This window comes from Harpia harpyja, chromosome 2 (genome assembly GCF_026419915.1).
Source record: "Harpia harpyja isolate bHarHar1 chromosome 2, bHarHar1 primary haplotype, whole genome shotgun sequence".
In the NCBI taxonomy this organism is placed as follows: domain Eukaryota; kingdom Metazoa; phylum Chordata; class Aves; order Accipitriformes; family Accipitridae; genus Harpia; species Harpia harpyja.
Window position 1 is genome coordinate 80,384,057 of NC_068941.1, and position 16,731 is coordinate 80,400,787.

General features: G+C 37.1%; 1 protein-coding gene across 3 annotated transcripts in view; it reads right to left on the bottom strand.

The window, feature by feature from the left end:
• FAM193A (family with sequence similarity 193 member A) overlaps window positions 1–16,731 on the bottom strand; it is an 81,673-nt gene that overhangs the window by 28,318 nt on the left and 36,624 nt on the right. For all 3 annotated transcript variants that reach the window (XM_052780636.1, XM_052780635.1, XM_052780637.1), the window contains exons 4-8: window positions 14,680–14,846; window positions 14,220–14,387; window positions 11,056–11,290; window positions 7,645–7,769; window positions 3,029–3,173 (exon numbers count right to left, since the gene is read on the bottom strand). In XM_052780636.1, coding sequence (XP_052636596.1) covers window positions 3,029–3,173; window positions 7,645–7,769; window positions 11,056–11,290; window positions 14,220–14,387; window positions 14,680–14,846 — 840 coding nt within the window. The remainder of the gene's footprint in view (window positions 1–3,028; window positions 3,174–7,644; window positions 7,770–11,055; window positions 11,291–14,219; window positions 14,388–14,679; window positions 14,847–16,731) is intronic.

Here is a 16,731-nt window from a genome sequence, read left to right on the forward strand (position 1 = left end):
TTTACACTTCAACCTTGCACATCTGCAATGAATATGGTACCACTGCTGTCCAATGGAGAAGAGAGGTCCACTACCACCCTCTTCCTTCCTCCCTGTTTATTTGACACTAAGAAGTATTTGAGATCCATCAGATGGAGACATGGTAAAGACACACAGGTGAACAAGTATTTTTCCATTCTGAAATACATTTCATCATGAAAACAAAGCCAGCATTTTGGTCAGAACTGACACATACCACTAGATCACCTGTGAGAACTCTGACATTCATACATACATCACAGGTTACTTGCTTCCAAATTTTAAACTCTGTATCACATGTGAATAGAACATTTGAGCATCCCAAATGCCACCTGTGAATCTAATCTATGTTCCTAGCCTGTTTCACTAGAAATAATAAAATAATTCCTCTTATCACAAACTCTCAGCACTGAAAAATAGTGTTTAAATTATTTATACAGCCACCATAAAGATAAAAAACAATTATGCATGTACAATACTGTTTTTTCTATTAAGTTGACCAGAACTGTAAAAAAAAAAAAAAAAAGTCACATACGAATATGGAGAGACAAGCAAGAAGCTCTCCCTGGGCTCTTGTGGAGCTGGGCAAAGGCATTCCTTTATTCCTTTCTTCTGTGGGAGCCAGCAGTAAAAAAAAGGTAACACTTTCACACAAAGTACGTATGACTATCTAGCCATTACTTATGGAAATGATCCAGATATATTTAGGAGCCCCTGAGTTAAACGTAGTCTAAATCTATGCAGCCTGTACCTCCAGATCCTGTTTTTCTTACCAAATTTAAGCTCTCCTGTTTTCCAGATACCCTAAACACCTTCCTCAGATTTTAACATGTGATGAATATCAGTGCTGATATGAACGAATCCTTATTCTAAGTTTTATTACAGCATACACACGTGGTATTAAGTTACATGTCTGTGCATGACACAGCTGTCCTACACAGCCTTAAAGAAAAAAATAAAGCATATTTCTATTGCTTGCAAAAGCTATTCACTTTTTTTCCCAAGAACAAGTAACATAACATAACATAGTGGGAGGGTCCATTAATTACCTCTGCTGATGCCCTGTCTAAAATTTTGCATATAGTTCCACAGTAGATAAATGAGGACCATTCATAAGTCCTCTGTGATGGTCTGCATTCTAACCTTTGATATACTAGCAATAAAACCTCACAATTTTGATAAGCCAAGAGGCAGCAAATAATAAACATGCATTCACTGTTAAGATCCACAGTTTCCATAGTAGCCAGGCTTTCTGATTTCTACCTTGTTGACAAAAATATCACTGCAAATTCAGGTAAGATGGTCATACTGAATGATGTATTTTTGATCAAAAGAGTATAACCACAGGTTATCACCAACATGGGGTTTAAGGCACAATTGTGAAAATGTTCTTTCTACATATAAATACCAATATCTCCTTTAAAATTTGATCATTTAAGTTTTAGAATTGTTTCCCCTACACATACCCCTTGGAGGTTTTTTTGGTCATTAGGAAATAAGAAGTCATCATACTAAGTTTCCCCAAATGGGAGAAGGGTTTCTGTTTGCATCAGGATACAGACTTCACTAGGCAGATAAAAAAATGCTGTAAGACAGTACTTGTGGCAATTGCATGGTCACTAGATACAGAGAAATACAGGAAAATCAGTTAAGAGTTGATTTTGAAGTGGTGCAGATCAACCAGTCAGAAGCCTGATATGAATGTGTCTCCACAGAAATTCCATCTTTTGGAAAAGTAAGTGAATAATGAGAAGTGAATTGGGCTTTGTTTCTTACTGGGGAGGCAGTATCAGACAGCCACGATACCCTGACACCATGAGGAAAATGGCTTCTAGTAGCACAAAATGTGAGATGATGAAATTTTACTGAGCTGCAATCAAATATTTAGTTGCATAAAAGCAGCCAGACCAAGAGAAAACTTCGTAACTGACAGCTTACAGATACAGACCCCAAATATAGAACAATCTCTAAAAATAAAATTAGTTATCTCCTGTCTCCATCTTGAAAGTAATGGAATTAGTGGTAAAGTTCACTTAAATCTTCATCACAGGAAACAGCTTCTGAAGGACAGTTACAGTGTACTGTAAGACTTTAAAATGTTTGTTATCTATGGGAGTAACATAGCATTACTAAATCTCAAATTGGATCTCCATATTCCTAATGCTCATAAAACTTCAAAATACAAGAAAAGTTCTATAAAATTCTGTATTTTCAGTTATTTCAAGACATATTCTTTCTTGTAGTATACTTAAGATTGAACTAAACAGTATCCAAAGCCTTATCCTGAGCCGTTTTAAAAAAATTCAAGTTCTTTAAACATGAGAGAAAAAGCACACGAGCAATTTTGGGAAAGTATAAACAACCACTTGCAAAATAAACAGCTATTTTTCTGAAAGTTAAGCTCTTGACAATGTAGGAGTCAGTACAGCAAAGTGATTATTTTCTGAAATGTAGAACGACCTCAGAAGAATCAGCTATCAGAACATATACTTAATAAAAAAAGGATAACTTTAGAGGTCTCAAATATTTCTATAGTGAGACTCTGGAGTTCTGATTTTGACAGCTGTACAAAGGTCATCACACTATGCAACATGCAACAGTTTTTAATTTCATTTAGTGCAATTATTATTTTAGAAACTTAGCGGGTTTTATGGGGTGGGTTTTTTCTTTTTTTCTTTTTCCTAGTGACATCTACAAATGGAAGTTTCAGGTTACTGTGCTATGGGTAATTTACAGGCTAAAGTAATTAAAAAATGTTCAAAGACCATCTCTAAACAATGGCACAACAATCTGCTTCAATAATTTGAAGATGTTTCTGTACAATCGCCATTACATATTTGTATGTTAGTGTTCTTTCCTATTCTGAAAGACTGACATCAATGAAAAAAGTTACTTTTTGTTGCTTCAAAGATCTGGATTAAAATACCAAAGAAAGTCTTCACTGGAGGCACAGTCTTGCATGGGCTGCTCCCTACATAATCAGTCTTGAGACTGTTTACATGATTCTTACCTGTTCATCAACATAGTCATCTATTCTTTTCTGGCATTCAAGCCATGCTTCAGCAACTTGACCCATTTCCTGTTCCAGCTGATGATACCTTTGTAGCAAGGTACTATACATATCTTCACTACAGGAATCGTGTGTTGTTCCAAGCCTAAAAATTCAAATAGCACTTGTTATAGAAGAGACATTTCACTGGAGAAAAAAAAAAGAAAAAAAAAAATCACACTTAAGTTCTGCCAGCCAAAAAAGCGTTGTTAAAGTGCAGTTATTGATACACCTAGGCCCACATAGCTGCTTGTATCCCAAAGTTTAGTATTTTTAGTCATTTTCCAAAAAATATCCAACAACTGCTTGTTCCAATGTTCTGTAACCAACAATAGCAAGAATGTGGGAAGTGCAACATTTCTAGAGCCTCTTTCCCACGAGCAACCAGATGTCAAACCTACTGAGCCGTATTTATTCAAATTTTGTTGCTTGATATATTTATCCTTCCAAATTCTATGGACTAAATATACATGTTGACTATTTACTGAAGAGATATATAGTAAAAATAAAGCCAGAGCTTGTTAATCAGAACTCTCATGATCAATGCTAAAAAGATTACTAGACGAGTTGGAGTTCCAGCTGGGAAAAGTGCTGTAGGATGAGGCAAGTGAGATAATTTGGTTGCATGCAGTTATGTACTATCACTTGAGCAGCATCAAGTCCAAAACGTGGTTATGCCGTACACTGATGACTGCCTCTGTAAGGAGCCCCAGAAACAGGAGACAGATTTACTTCCCTTTCTACTACTACGTTTTTGTACAGCAAATTCCTTTAAAAAAAAAACTATTAGACTGCATCATCACAACGATTCTTAAGCAAATAAGCAAACTCCCAAAATCTTGACTTCAGAAATAAATAAAAAGACAAAATTCTATTCAATAATGTGCGTTTAAAGCACACTGAATTGTAATGACCTGTAAATCGACACAAACTGAAGCTTTTCAACATTTCTTCTACTCAGTAATTAAGGGGAAACTGGCTGGTAGTTAATTAGGCACAGAGGTTGTGTGGCAAGTCAAAGCCAGTGGCAAAAACCAAAATTCAAGCACCTCAAAACTTGATATTTAAGCCCAGTTCCAGCATTTCAGGGAGGTTTGTTAGAGATTTCCATTGCAACAGGATGCTAACACAACCCAAGAACTACATAGTCCTGCACGCCCATCACCTGGCAAAGAACTGGGCCCTTAATTTTCACATGGCAATTAAGTATAATGAAGAGCTGAGCAAACAGATAACTCAGTAAGCATTAAGTCACAGCTCTTAGCATGACTTTGCCAATAAATTCAAGTTTGTTTTATTTTGTTGTTTTTGCCTGGAACCTGCAACACAACCATTTTAGAAGGGTGCGTAAGCAATTCTGCACATTCTGCTTGGTAGAGTACAAAAAGCAGTTTAAAGGGATATGGGGACTTTAGGATACAACACTTCCTCACTATCAGTGCAAACGCTGTCAATTCCTGTTATAGATCACAATTCACTACTCTTCTTGAAACTTGTGTTTCTGGTATTACGCAGTTACGTGAAATTCTGATCCCTACTGTACATAAGTCAAGAATCTGTTCTCCTAACTGCTGCTGAATAGTACTATTCTTTCAAACACTAGTTGTGCATAAAATCTTTATAAAATACGCTCTCAAGCTAGAAGCAAAAGAACTTAATTTTTAAAAATTTAGATTACCAATGCAACAGCATTTACACTTTCAGTTTTTATTGTGACTTTTGATTAGAGGTTAACATGCTACTAGTAAATACACTTTCACCCCCTCAAGGCAAGTATAAAGCAACAATCTAGGTAGTATTTCAGTCCTGTAAACAGAGGTGGAATATATTCCTGGACTGCAGCAAAATAAGGTAATGAAAACATCACACATACATAAAATTTAACAAGAATTGCTTACTTTACAATAACCGAATCTTCCAAGGCATACGTGTTGACATAAATCCTACTGTATGCCTGTATCTTGATCAGGAACCCAGAATTTTTTGTCCAACAGCATTTAACTGAAGCTGTACATACACCCTGAACATTGCCCCATCCCGTACAGGGAAAGCAAAGAGGACAGAAAAGCCCCAAGTATCAGTTATTACTTCATTACCAAACACCAATAAAGCAGCCCATTGAATGTAGGAGGCGTATCAGTGGTTGCATGTAATCCAAAGCATCTAAACCCAAGAAAGGTATTTAACCTCTAAGAAACCTTTAATATAGACAACCTTCATCAGGAATTGCTACTCAGTCACCTATGAAAGGACTGGATTTCCTTAAATACTGATTATGAAGATACAGCCTTATGAAATGCTGTGTCTGATCTAGAAGCCCTGCTGATTAATTAGCTCTTGATAAGCATATGGACAGCTCTTACAGCTGGTCTGCAGATTGTATAACTGAGTGTGCCTCCTAGACAAACCAGAGATGTTGACTAGGTAGCAGAACAAGATACAACACATTAAGACCCTGATAGTTTACCCTGAGTAGATGACCAGTCCTGTGAAACACTGACACAGTTGATCTTGTATCAGCTAGTAACCTTCAACCCCACAAGACTGCTATGTTTAAACCTCTCTAAGTGAACATCTTTTCTAGTCTGACATCTGATAAGCATCCGTGGAACGAATCACAGCACACCAACTATATATTTTGAAAAAGCCAGAGATATAAAAAAGATTTAGTGATTGAAATAAGGGTGAACTCCCAAAATCTAAGTGAAGCTGATTTCTTCTTCAGGAAGAGAAAACAATGAGGCCAATGCTCTTTTGTAAAGAGACTGGCAACACCTTCTCTAATGCATGCAAATAAATGATTCTCTCCTGACCAAATGATCAGGGGACTAGGCTCATCCCTGCTTCTCCATGTGAGGCTTCTCTGATTGGAACATTCCTCCACCAATTCCCACTGTAAGGCAGATTACCCTCCAGAAAAATTTCTCAGGGAAGGCTACATAATTCTCTTACTTCAAGACCCAAAGAACTCAGCAGTAAAATCCTGGGAGTCCATGAAAACAGGCATAATCTATGTTTACCGAAGAAAAACAAGACATACACTATATAAACTAGAAACCATGGAACAGGAAGCTTGTGCCGAACCTCTCCTTTCAAAAAAAAGCTCATGTGAATCAATCTAGGCAAAACCATAGTTTTTGTGAAACACCCTTAAAGCCATCTAGCGAGCACAGATGTATTGGAAAAGAAATTCCTGCAGGAAGAGATTCTGACTTCATCGTATTCAAGCCTTGAACTTAGCTGTCACTACAGTGAAGTTCTGCAGAGAAACGCCTTCTGTTGCTCAGACTTGAATTGCAGTAGCACTTGAGAACAACAGGTAAATGAAAACAATCCAATGCTTTTGTTAAGAAATGACCATAAGCTTCACTAAGACCATTCTCAGCTCTGCAGATTGAGGCAATGCAAACAGTCTTCATATAGCCAGGACTGGTGGAGGAAGAGATGCAGAGAAGCCTTGTCAGAAAGCATGGAGATGACTGAGGGATACAGTATCAGTGGTACTGGGAAGTCAAACACGGATCACTGGAAAACTATGTGACTGCACAACATGCTATTGAATATAGGAACAGAATTACCTGTCTGGAGAGGAAAAAGAAAAAAAAGGAAAGAAGAAAAAAAAAAAAAAAGGCTTTCAGTACCAACCCAGTTTCATGTAAACCAATTAGACAAGTTATTCTGAAAGACCTTGGACTTCTTGCTGAGCCTGGTGACAATTAAGCTTTCTTCCCTTTTCTTGCTTTCCTTTCTAGTATCTACTAGCAGAAGGACAACTCATTAGAAATTTCTTTATTCACTGTGAGCAACATCTCCTGTGACAGACTTAATCAAACTGCTCTTGTACCATGAAAAAATACCCAAGACAATACCTTTAAAAAACATGTACACAGAGCATAAAAGTCTCTTCATCAGAAACGAGATTGAGAGGTCAACACGAACCATCCACGACTGTACTTTAAAAATGTTCGGACATAGGAAAAAGAATAAAATTTCTATGAATTAATACCTCTTCCCTAAAAAACCCAAACACTTTGCAGGTACACAAATCACAAGCAGAGCAGCCTTGCCAACAAAATATACATTCTAAAGCCCCAGGAAACACGATATGCCATCAGACCTACAAGCATATAGCAAGGGGTTTTGTTTCTTTTGCTTTTGCCAGTGAAAAGACTGCTTAAAATGCCAAATTAAGTTATTTGTGCACTGTGGGAAGCATGAAGGTATTGAGGCTTTAATTCAGTTGTAGAGCTGTAAAGACAGTAGCAACACCTAATGACAAGTGAAAACAGTACTATTCAGTCACACCATCAGCATTTTCATAGGATGCTGTCATTTTACTAGGTAACTTACAAGCAAGCAGATTAGGGTAGTAATTCTTCTGACAAGCAAGTTATGACAGCAGCCTGCTCAATCAACAATACTGTTTTCAAGACAGATCAACAAGGATTTTTACCTATGAAATTGTAGAAGCAGCAGAGAGGTTTTTTTGTTGGTTGTTTTTTTTTTTTTAAACGCTGTGGTTGCAAACACGGGTTTTCATTTCTCCTTTAAATTACAAAAGAAAATTTAAACTCTACCTTAGCTGCGACACCAACGTTGGCAAGCTATTCTGCAAGAGTGGCTCAGAAAATACCAAATTTTCAAACAGATGTTTATTGTGCAATTCCCATGTCACCTGAAATTTCTTCAAATGTTCATTTTCCTGTAACAAAAACAACAACCAGAAATAAGGCAGGGCTAGGGGCTGGGGCGTGGGGGGAGTGGGGGTGGAATTTCTGTCCAAGGCAAGAATTTTTTTAAAAATCTAGTTTCCAACCTACAGGCTTGATTATCCAGCTCAGATCTTACTCAGTTTTAATATCCAGAAACTCAGACTGTAACTAATTCTTTAATGACTTAAATAACCATAGCTTCATTCCTTGTTTTTCTAAGTTGTCATGGAAGAGGAAGAAAAAAAAAAAAAAAAAAAAAGAAAAATCAGACTATGCTGTTGAATGCTTCCATTCATTTCTGCACTGAAAGATGTATTTTATGACCTGAACCAGTTGCTCTCAAGGTTTTCTTGTCAAACAATTGTCTATCTCTGATTATTTTTCAGTTCTTTGAACTTATCTAGTAACAGGCACATATATGATGGCAAGCTATAATCTTTATTCAAAACTGACATAAATCAAGTGAACAGTTCTCTCCAAGTACAGCTTCAAAAAATGAAGTTTTCTAAATAGACAAGAGACCAACAGCTAGCTTCTCTAGTAAGCAGAATGTTTTTCTATTTGAGGTTAATACACAATTGTATGTAATTTCAAGGCCTAAAACTTAAATCTATTATTATCAAAACATAAGAATCAAAGACAACTATACTATTTTTTCAAGTCAGTAAGTTTTCCCACATACAGCCTGCAGTATGCTGGTTTTCTACAGCAGGACTCCCCCACACAGCAAAATTAAATGCAAGCATTCTGGCTATTAGATCAGCAAGCAAGCCCTATGCACTATAACCTCAAGTACCCAGAAATACCAGAATACTCTGGAATTTCAGTTTTGTTAAGCATAGTGGGTTAAAAAACAAATACATATTTATATCAGACCTAAACACGAGACTATCAGTATTCAAAAAAAGAATCGTTTGGAGTTTTATTATTATTTAAGAAGGGTGGGTGGTGTTTGTTCTTCGCCCCCCCCGGCCCGAGTTGCACAAGACACATGTACCCTTTCACTTTGAATATTATGTCTTCAAAACACTTAAAATTTCTATAAATTGCTAATAATTTCTCAAGGGTCAACACTGAGAAAGGTTGATTTCCTAAGCAATTTCCATATTATTCTGTGAACAAAACAGTCAACAGTTATCTTCAAAATTTGTTATATCAGATTGTGCAGAGTACGATATTTCTCACAAAGAAATACCACGTAAGTTTTCCTTTCTAGTCTGCGTACTTGAGAGCTCTTCTGTACTGACCACAGTCTTTCCAGCTTGCTCTCAGTAAAATCTGTCATTCCCTGGTGGGGCACAAGGCTTTAGTTCCTGCTCTTGAACTTCACTAGTTAGCTGGATTCCTTTGAAAGGAAAGACAACTGTTCATAATTTCAATGAGAAATTAGCTCCTCACAGGTGGAGGTTCAAGGCATTATATGCCTTTTTACAGCATGCTAAGGTTTTACCTTTAAAAGGAAGGCTGCTCTAAGTTTAGAGATCTTGACTGCCTTTTACATATTTCAGCTGGAAAGATTCCTTCTTCCATAGCGCACTGGTATCTTGAGAAAAACCAACCATGCACACTGAAAAGACTAGTGACTCTACTACCTGTACTGAAAGCTGTGACATACTACTCCATTTAATAAAAAGGTTATTTAATAAATCTAAGAAATGTACGAGAAGAGACAGTATCCTACATTCTCAGATTTCAGTTTCTGAATGTCACAGCTTAGTAGAAAGAAGTTTTTAGTACTTACTGGGCTGCAGAAGGAAAAGGACAAGAAAAATCTGGGATACTTTGTTTTTTCTTATGCTTTGTTTTTTAAGAGAATAGGAATTTTATTTTACTTTGAATTTTGTCAGAAAAGGGGTAGATTAGGGAGTTCAAGCATCTTCTGTCTCTTCACGGCCATTATCTCAATATCTCATACCTGCTAAGTTTTCATGACTACTAGTTCACAATAATAACCAGGGGAAAAAATATTAAAATATTATTTTCTGGTACTAATGTGTTCGTTATTGGCAGATTTACTTTGAGAAAACTAACATTTGTACTGTAATCCATCTGCTTTTCAGCTGAACAAATTTCTAAATTCCAATGCAAATCAACCCGAAGAGCAATGTTCTCTCAAGCACCTTGTTAGAGACTTAATGACTATTAAAAGCAGCCAATAAACAGGAGACAGCAGTGACCTCACACCTGTATCTAAGTGATAAAGCTGAGGAAGACAATACAGACAATAGCAAATACAAAGCACTGACAACAGAAGAAAGCATCAGATATGCTCAAGTTTCTTAATAGAAAACATCTTCCTGCTTTACCAATTCAATTTTACTAACAGTCCTACCTCACTAATGACACTCTGCTTCCCCTCCATTTTATATCCTTCTCCCCTGTGGCCATCATAGTCTTGTTACTGCCTATTCTTTTCCTCTCTATATACCTAGACAGTCACTTTCAGCTAACTGGCAATAAACCCCAAATCTACCAGTTTATCCACTTCTTGTTTTTTTTGCTTGCGCAAAGTTTACACAAGAAAAGGGATGAACAGGATAAGGACATTAACAAGGGATGTACAGGAAAGAATTATTAACAAAACAGGATTAATAACCTTCTCAGCCCTTAAACAAGTAGAATTACAGAGTTTGTTTACCGTATTAGTCAGTCAGGATGGACAGTTACTCAAGAAGAGATTTTTAAGACTATTGCTTATTTTCTACCTGACAATATAATCCCAAGTCTAACATCACAATCAGTTGACAAAACAAGCATTTAAGAAAGAACAAGAACTTTACAAATAATAACATAGCAGATTAATTCCGAGTAAGGAGATCATCTTTTCAAGTAGCCATTCTTGCTTATAAGGGAAAAGAATAATTGAACATTGAAACAATCTAAGTTAGTGCTCCACATAAGAGTTTGTGTCCTTTAAACATGGTTGTCAAGAGACCATTAAAGATTAACAGAGAAGTGTTTCACACATTTTCAAAGGCATTATCTAAAATTTTGTAGATCTGCTTAAAGATTAGTTTCAGAAAAAGTGCCACAAACAGCATCCTGCCTTTTTCTTCACAAACAAAAGATAATTTCATCAATTCGCGGTAAGAGATGCCTCATCTACGTTTCTGAAGAATTAAATTTGTGTTTGCAGAATCTCCCTGTCTCCAAGCATGCATACACAAAAAACCTTACATCTTACAAACTACAGAAGATACCTGAAAAAGCCTAGAACAGCTCTGCTAGCATTACCCCTAGCAAGTAGAAGCATATAGGTTATTTTTTCAGTCTTACCAGAGTAACTAGAAAGGCGCTGATTGTACATGCTGCCTGACAGAGTGCACTGTATTCCTCAAGTAGGAGTGAGATGAACTGATGTGCCTGTGGTGGCCCTTGTATTGCTAATGTTGATGCAACTTTAGATCCCAGTGACAAGTGTCTGAGCAGACGAACCTTCATTTCAAGCACATATTCTCTAGCTTGCTGTTCCAACCGTTGGTAAAGCTGATATGGATCTCTTTCACAAAGCCTGTATTTTTAGAATATTTTTGACAAAAAAAAATATGCATGTAATAAACAATTTTCACTTTCCTAAAAATATTTACCAGTTACCATCATCGTCATCAAAAAGAAACAATGGCTAGGGTTTACAGAACTACCTCAAATCTGGGAGAACACAGCCCAGTTCCCTACTTTTACACTGTGGAACTGAGCTCCTGTGTAGCTTTAGGACTAGGATGCTTGCACACCTGAGGAACAAATTAATTTAGGACCTCAGTATTGCACTTCAACTTGTGAGCTAAAAAAAAACTTTACTCAATTTGCATACAGCCCTACAGACATACTCTTCAGACAAGCTTCTTCACAACTTCTCCATGTTCTTACATACAGATCTAATAAGTGTCCCAGCTGGAACAGCCAGACCTAGGCCTGATTAATATCCTGTAGAAGGACAGGCATTTACTTCAAGCCATTGAAGGAGCTTGACCTGTTAAGGCAGCCAGAACATACCTAAACACATACCAACCAGACTGGACTTCGTGACTGCTTTGGGGGACCCTTCTGCTGTTGAGCTGAACTGAAAGAAGGCATTTCATACAATTACCAAGCTTTTAAGACACTCAGCCATGAAACTCGTCTTGCCTTCATTGAGAGTTTCTTACCCCAAGTTGTGGATCTTCCGTACAAGAACATTTTTTGCACCTTTTATTAAAGCTGTGCCCACTGCATAGCAGAGTTGTGGGATTCACAGGGCCACAAAGAACATCCTTCAAGGAACACGACTTAGGGCACTCTAGTGTGGTAGCACCTAACTGCAATCATTACAAGTGACTGGTGGTTTGTTTGTTTGTTTGTTTGTTTAACCTAGAACAGGCACCAGAATTTGGGACTCATCTGTCCCACAGAAGCACACTGACACTGAAGCTCCAGAATGATGTTGCCCTGCATGCACTCTATTCAGCCACTCTATACCTGCAAGACTTGTCACTGTAACACACAGCTTCAAAGAGGCTCAGGGCTTCCTGCTAAGGACAGCATACAGCTGGCTAGGTCTGATACTCTCCTGCAAGCAAGACATGGGTTTGAACCACCTCACACAGAAAAAAACTGAACACGATGGCTGCTTTGAAGCACTTCAGACTGAAATCGTACTATTTAAAGTCCTGTGCATGGAGTTTAAGCATTTGCCTCAGGTTTTTTACAGCACAGGGAGGTAGGGAAGAAGAAAGGGATTAGAGAAGTACTTAAGAGTTAGATGAATAAGTGTGCTGCTGTCTACTACCTGCTCTTCCCTCATCACTCACAAAATAGAGTACTATCACTTTGCCATAAAGTGCCCCAACATACAATAGGGACAGTACCTGGCACCACTACTTATTTTCAAGCAAGACCACCAGACAGTCTGTTTCTTGCCACCTGTGTCTAACAGAGCTGAGCATGGAATCAGGAATTTCTGCCTTTTAAACATAGATTTACTTGGCCACAGCATGATCTTTGGCATGCTACCTACATGGTTTGTTCGGGGGTTTTTAGTTTGTTTGGCTTTGTTTGTTTTGGTTTTACTCTTTCAATACCTACATTGACTAGCTTTGTTAAAAAATTTTGCATGACATTAGCATCATGGACTGGACACACTGGTGTCTGCTCAAACACAATATCCTAATTTTATTTCATACTTTGGAGACAATAAGGAACTCGACTGAAAAACAATCATATTGACATTTAAGGTTTCCTTCTTTGAGATACCGTTTTTGCCTTTGTATTTTAATAATCTCTCTCAAAAGTGAAAAACAGTTCTAGAGAAATCAAAGCTCATAAGTACATAAGAAAGGTACACAGTATTTGTTCCAATTTCCAAAATTTTTCCATTAAAGAGAAACTGCATAAAAATCAACCACCATTTTAGCTGTGATTCACTTTTAATTACCTACACACTATGCAACATTTAAGCATCTTTGCTTTCAAAACCTATGTTGCATGTTTTGATCACTTAAATAAACTGTGACTAATAGGGAGACATACTATATTACTCTACATTTACACAACTCATATTCAAAACCAAACACTCAGTTTTGACATAACAGAAGTGCAATAAGCTTATTTAATTATCTATTAAGGCTGATTCAGTAGTATAGTTATGTAAAGAGCAATGCTAGATGACTACAATCTTTCAAAAGTTTCCTTACCTTGCTAGAATTTAGCTTCAACTAGAAACTCCACAAAAGAACTACAGTTTGTCAGACTAGTCAGGCCTTAGTATATCAAGTATGTACAGAACCAAGGAGAGCAACTATTCCTTGACCACATATTTAGTTAGACAGAAACTGAGATGAACCTCCTGGAGCACTTTAAGGACAGCCACACTATTCTCCAAAGGAAAAAACCCACAACTTAGGATCTCATAAAGCACATCTTTAACTTCACACCTAGAAAAGCTACAATTTCAACTTCTGAAATGAGAAGGAAGTTCTTGGAATCTGCCTCATCTAGTGATCAATAGCCAATATTACTTTTTTTTTTTTTTTTTTTAAATTCTCTTCTAGCTGCTACAGCTACAGTAAGATGCAAGCACTATTATAACTCAGGTTAGTTCAACAAGGTAAGATTTTCATGTGGGGCAATTCAAACTAAACAGTGTCTTATTAATAATGATCACCTCAAGGTCTTTTGAAGAATAAGATTTTGGGACCCTTCCAGAATTATACATTAATATTCCTATTGCAAACAGCATATTAATTTAATAGCTTCCCATGCATTCAACCTAGCATTTAAAAATCCTGCATGAAATGGAATCGACCGTTCTGAATTTTTCATTGTAGTGGAGAGGCAATCATTCCAAGCAACCAGACTTACAGATGGTAAATAACATTCTATTAAAAAGCAATATGCCAAACTACTTAAAAACTAATTTTAAAAATCCTCTTAGCAATTAATAGATATTTTTCAAAATGTTGTACCTATCCACCAGCTCTTTCATTCCTTCTTTATCTGGTACCAAAGATTGGTCTTGGTCATCTGCCAAAGGGGTCCCAGCTTGGCGATATATACACCGAACCATGTATCTTACTTCTGACCAGTAATTTTGAAGCTGCTGAGGTTCACGTTCAGGCTCTGCTGAATTTTCTCTGCAAATAATGACAAAAATAATGACTCTATATTTGTACATCGCATAGGTGTATTGATTCCTACTATTCTGAAGATGATCTTCAGGAAAAACAACGTACATCTGAAAATGCCTAAAATAAAGTACATGCCTAAAATAAAGTATAAAATTGGATAAAAGCTGCCATCCGTAAGTTCCTGTTCTTGTCAGATAACCTGTTTAAAGAGTTTAAGCATACACCAACAAATAAGCTACAACACTGCCAACAGTCTGACTACGGGCACCATGCTGTTGAGTTTGAATTCAGTTCTTACCTGCGCTCATTACAGGCCTCACAGTTGCATGCTATGTCTGAAGGTGAGGAATTGTTAAGATCTGCAGCAGGCACCGTCTGTGCAGCAACAGTTATTCTTCCTCCTCCTACAGATTCCTGCTGTGATCCACTGTTTCCAAGAGGCATGTGCAAAAGGAAATCTTGGCTCTGAAAAGAAAAAACACAGGTAGCCTTCAGTTTGTAAGGTAGAAGTCTGAAATGTTAATAGGTAGGCAAATAGTAATGCAGCAATTCTTAGTGCTGAATGTGTCTTGGAAGGACATTGAACCAGGCACAAAGAATTTACCTTCAAAAAGCATAATAAATGCAAGATAGGGACTGAGAAAACCAATGATATAAATATAGTTTCATTTCTAATAACCAGAGCATGTTGGTTACAGTTACCACCTTTATGTACTCCAGCATAAACAATGAACTAAGCTAAAGGAAGGCTTGCATCATCCATGATTAATCATAAACTAGTAAATCACTTCAGTCTCTATTTGACAGTATGTTTGACTTTTGAAGTTCAACAATCCCTTCTAGCAAAAAGCATAAAATCTCCTTGTTTATAACAGCCAGACATACTACTTCATACTAATGGATGTTAGAAAGTTGCTGTCATTGGGAATGGATGCTATCTGCTGTGTACAGTGCTGCTCAGTAGTAGCAGATGACACAAACCTCTGTCCCAAGGCTGCTGGTATTCTGGTCTCCAGTTTCTCTTCCTTCTCTGTGCTCCAGCACCAGTACATACCATGCTTCCTTCCTGCACCCTCCCCAGGTTGCCACCACCTTTCTGTGGCACCAGAAATCTCTGCCACGTCAGGAACATGACTGAAGAGCTTTTTTTGTGCTTCACCCCAGATTCTGGAGCAGGAAGCAGACACAGGTCAAAACAAACCTGCATGCATTTGCTGTCAACAGCAAGACCAGCTATTGGGGATGGTGCTGAGGCAAACCAAGGTAGCAATGAGAGCAACAGCAACCTGAATACAGGAGCATCTATAGCAAACCACTTATACTCTGGCTTGCAGTGACTGATAACAGATTTTTTTTTTTTAACTCATTTTGGTTTTTTCCCCCAGCTTGTTTCTCTAATTTGACTAGCCACCTAATCCATTTAGTAGCTATTTTAAGTCAAGCTTCCCAACTTAGAAAATCCTTTTGCTGTTTGCTTTTAAAAATTCCTCTTTAACTAAGAAAACAGTTGCCAAATTAAAAGAAAAATACTGTCAATTTTTATTTTACCTGGAGTATCTGCAACTTAACAAAACATTTAGGAAGCAAATCCTGCCTTTCTTGCACTTGTAGGACACTTAATTTTCTTTACTAGTTCATTAAACAGAGCTTAAATATGTCGAAAATTTTGACTCAACTGAACAATAATGTGCTTCAGTCTTGCTGTGCTTTGAACTATCTAGGATGTGTTTACCATCAGACTACCAGTATAATTTCCTTACATGTAATCTCTTTTGACTAATTTTACTAACCCTTGTTAATAGCAAGAATATCAGTAAACACTAGTTGTATACAAGTGATATACTCTTAAAAAACTATGTTAAATGTGCTTTTAACATAAGTTTAACAACATATGCTACACAAAGACAATCTTTCTTCACACTTTGTTTACTGAAATAAAAATCTGTATGCGCCTATGGGCATGTGCACAGTCTGTTAGCTCTCTACAAGGAGATGTCAGCTGGAATCGAAGATGCTTCCAATTATTGGAAGTGTGTGGCTTCCCAGATGAGTTGTGAAGATTTGGTTCTGCAGTATAGCATCAGAGTTTACTTCTAATGGGGTTTTGCTGGACTTGTCAATGAACTTTTTGTATCTTTCTGCTACACTGAGCACAGCTCTTCAGTGAGGTTGAATTCTCATTTGAAAATATATTTTAATACCTAATTTAGAAAAATCACAACTTGAAATATTAGCACCATGTATTAAATCAGTGTTTGCAGTGCTACAACAAAGAATTTGTTACATGCGTACTACGCAGAGTTGTGCTTCTTTATTAAAAAAATACAGGAAAGAAAAGATGGTAAAGCTC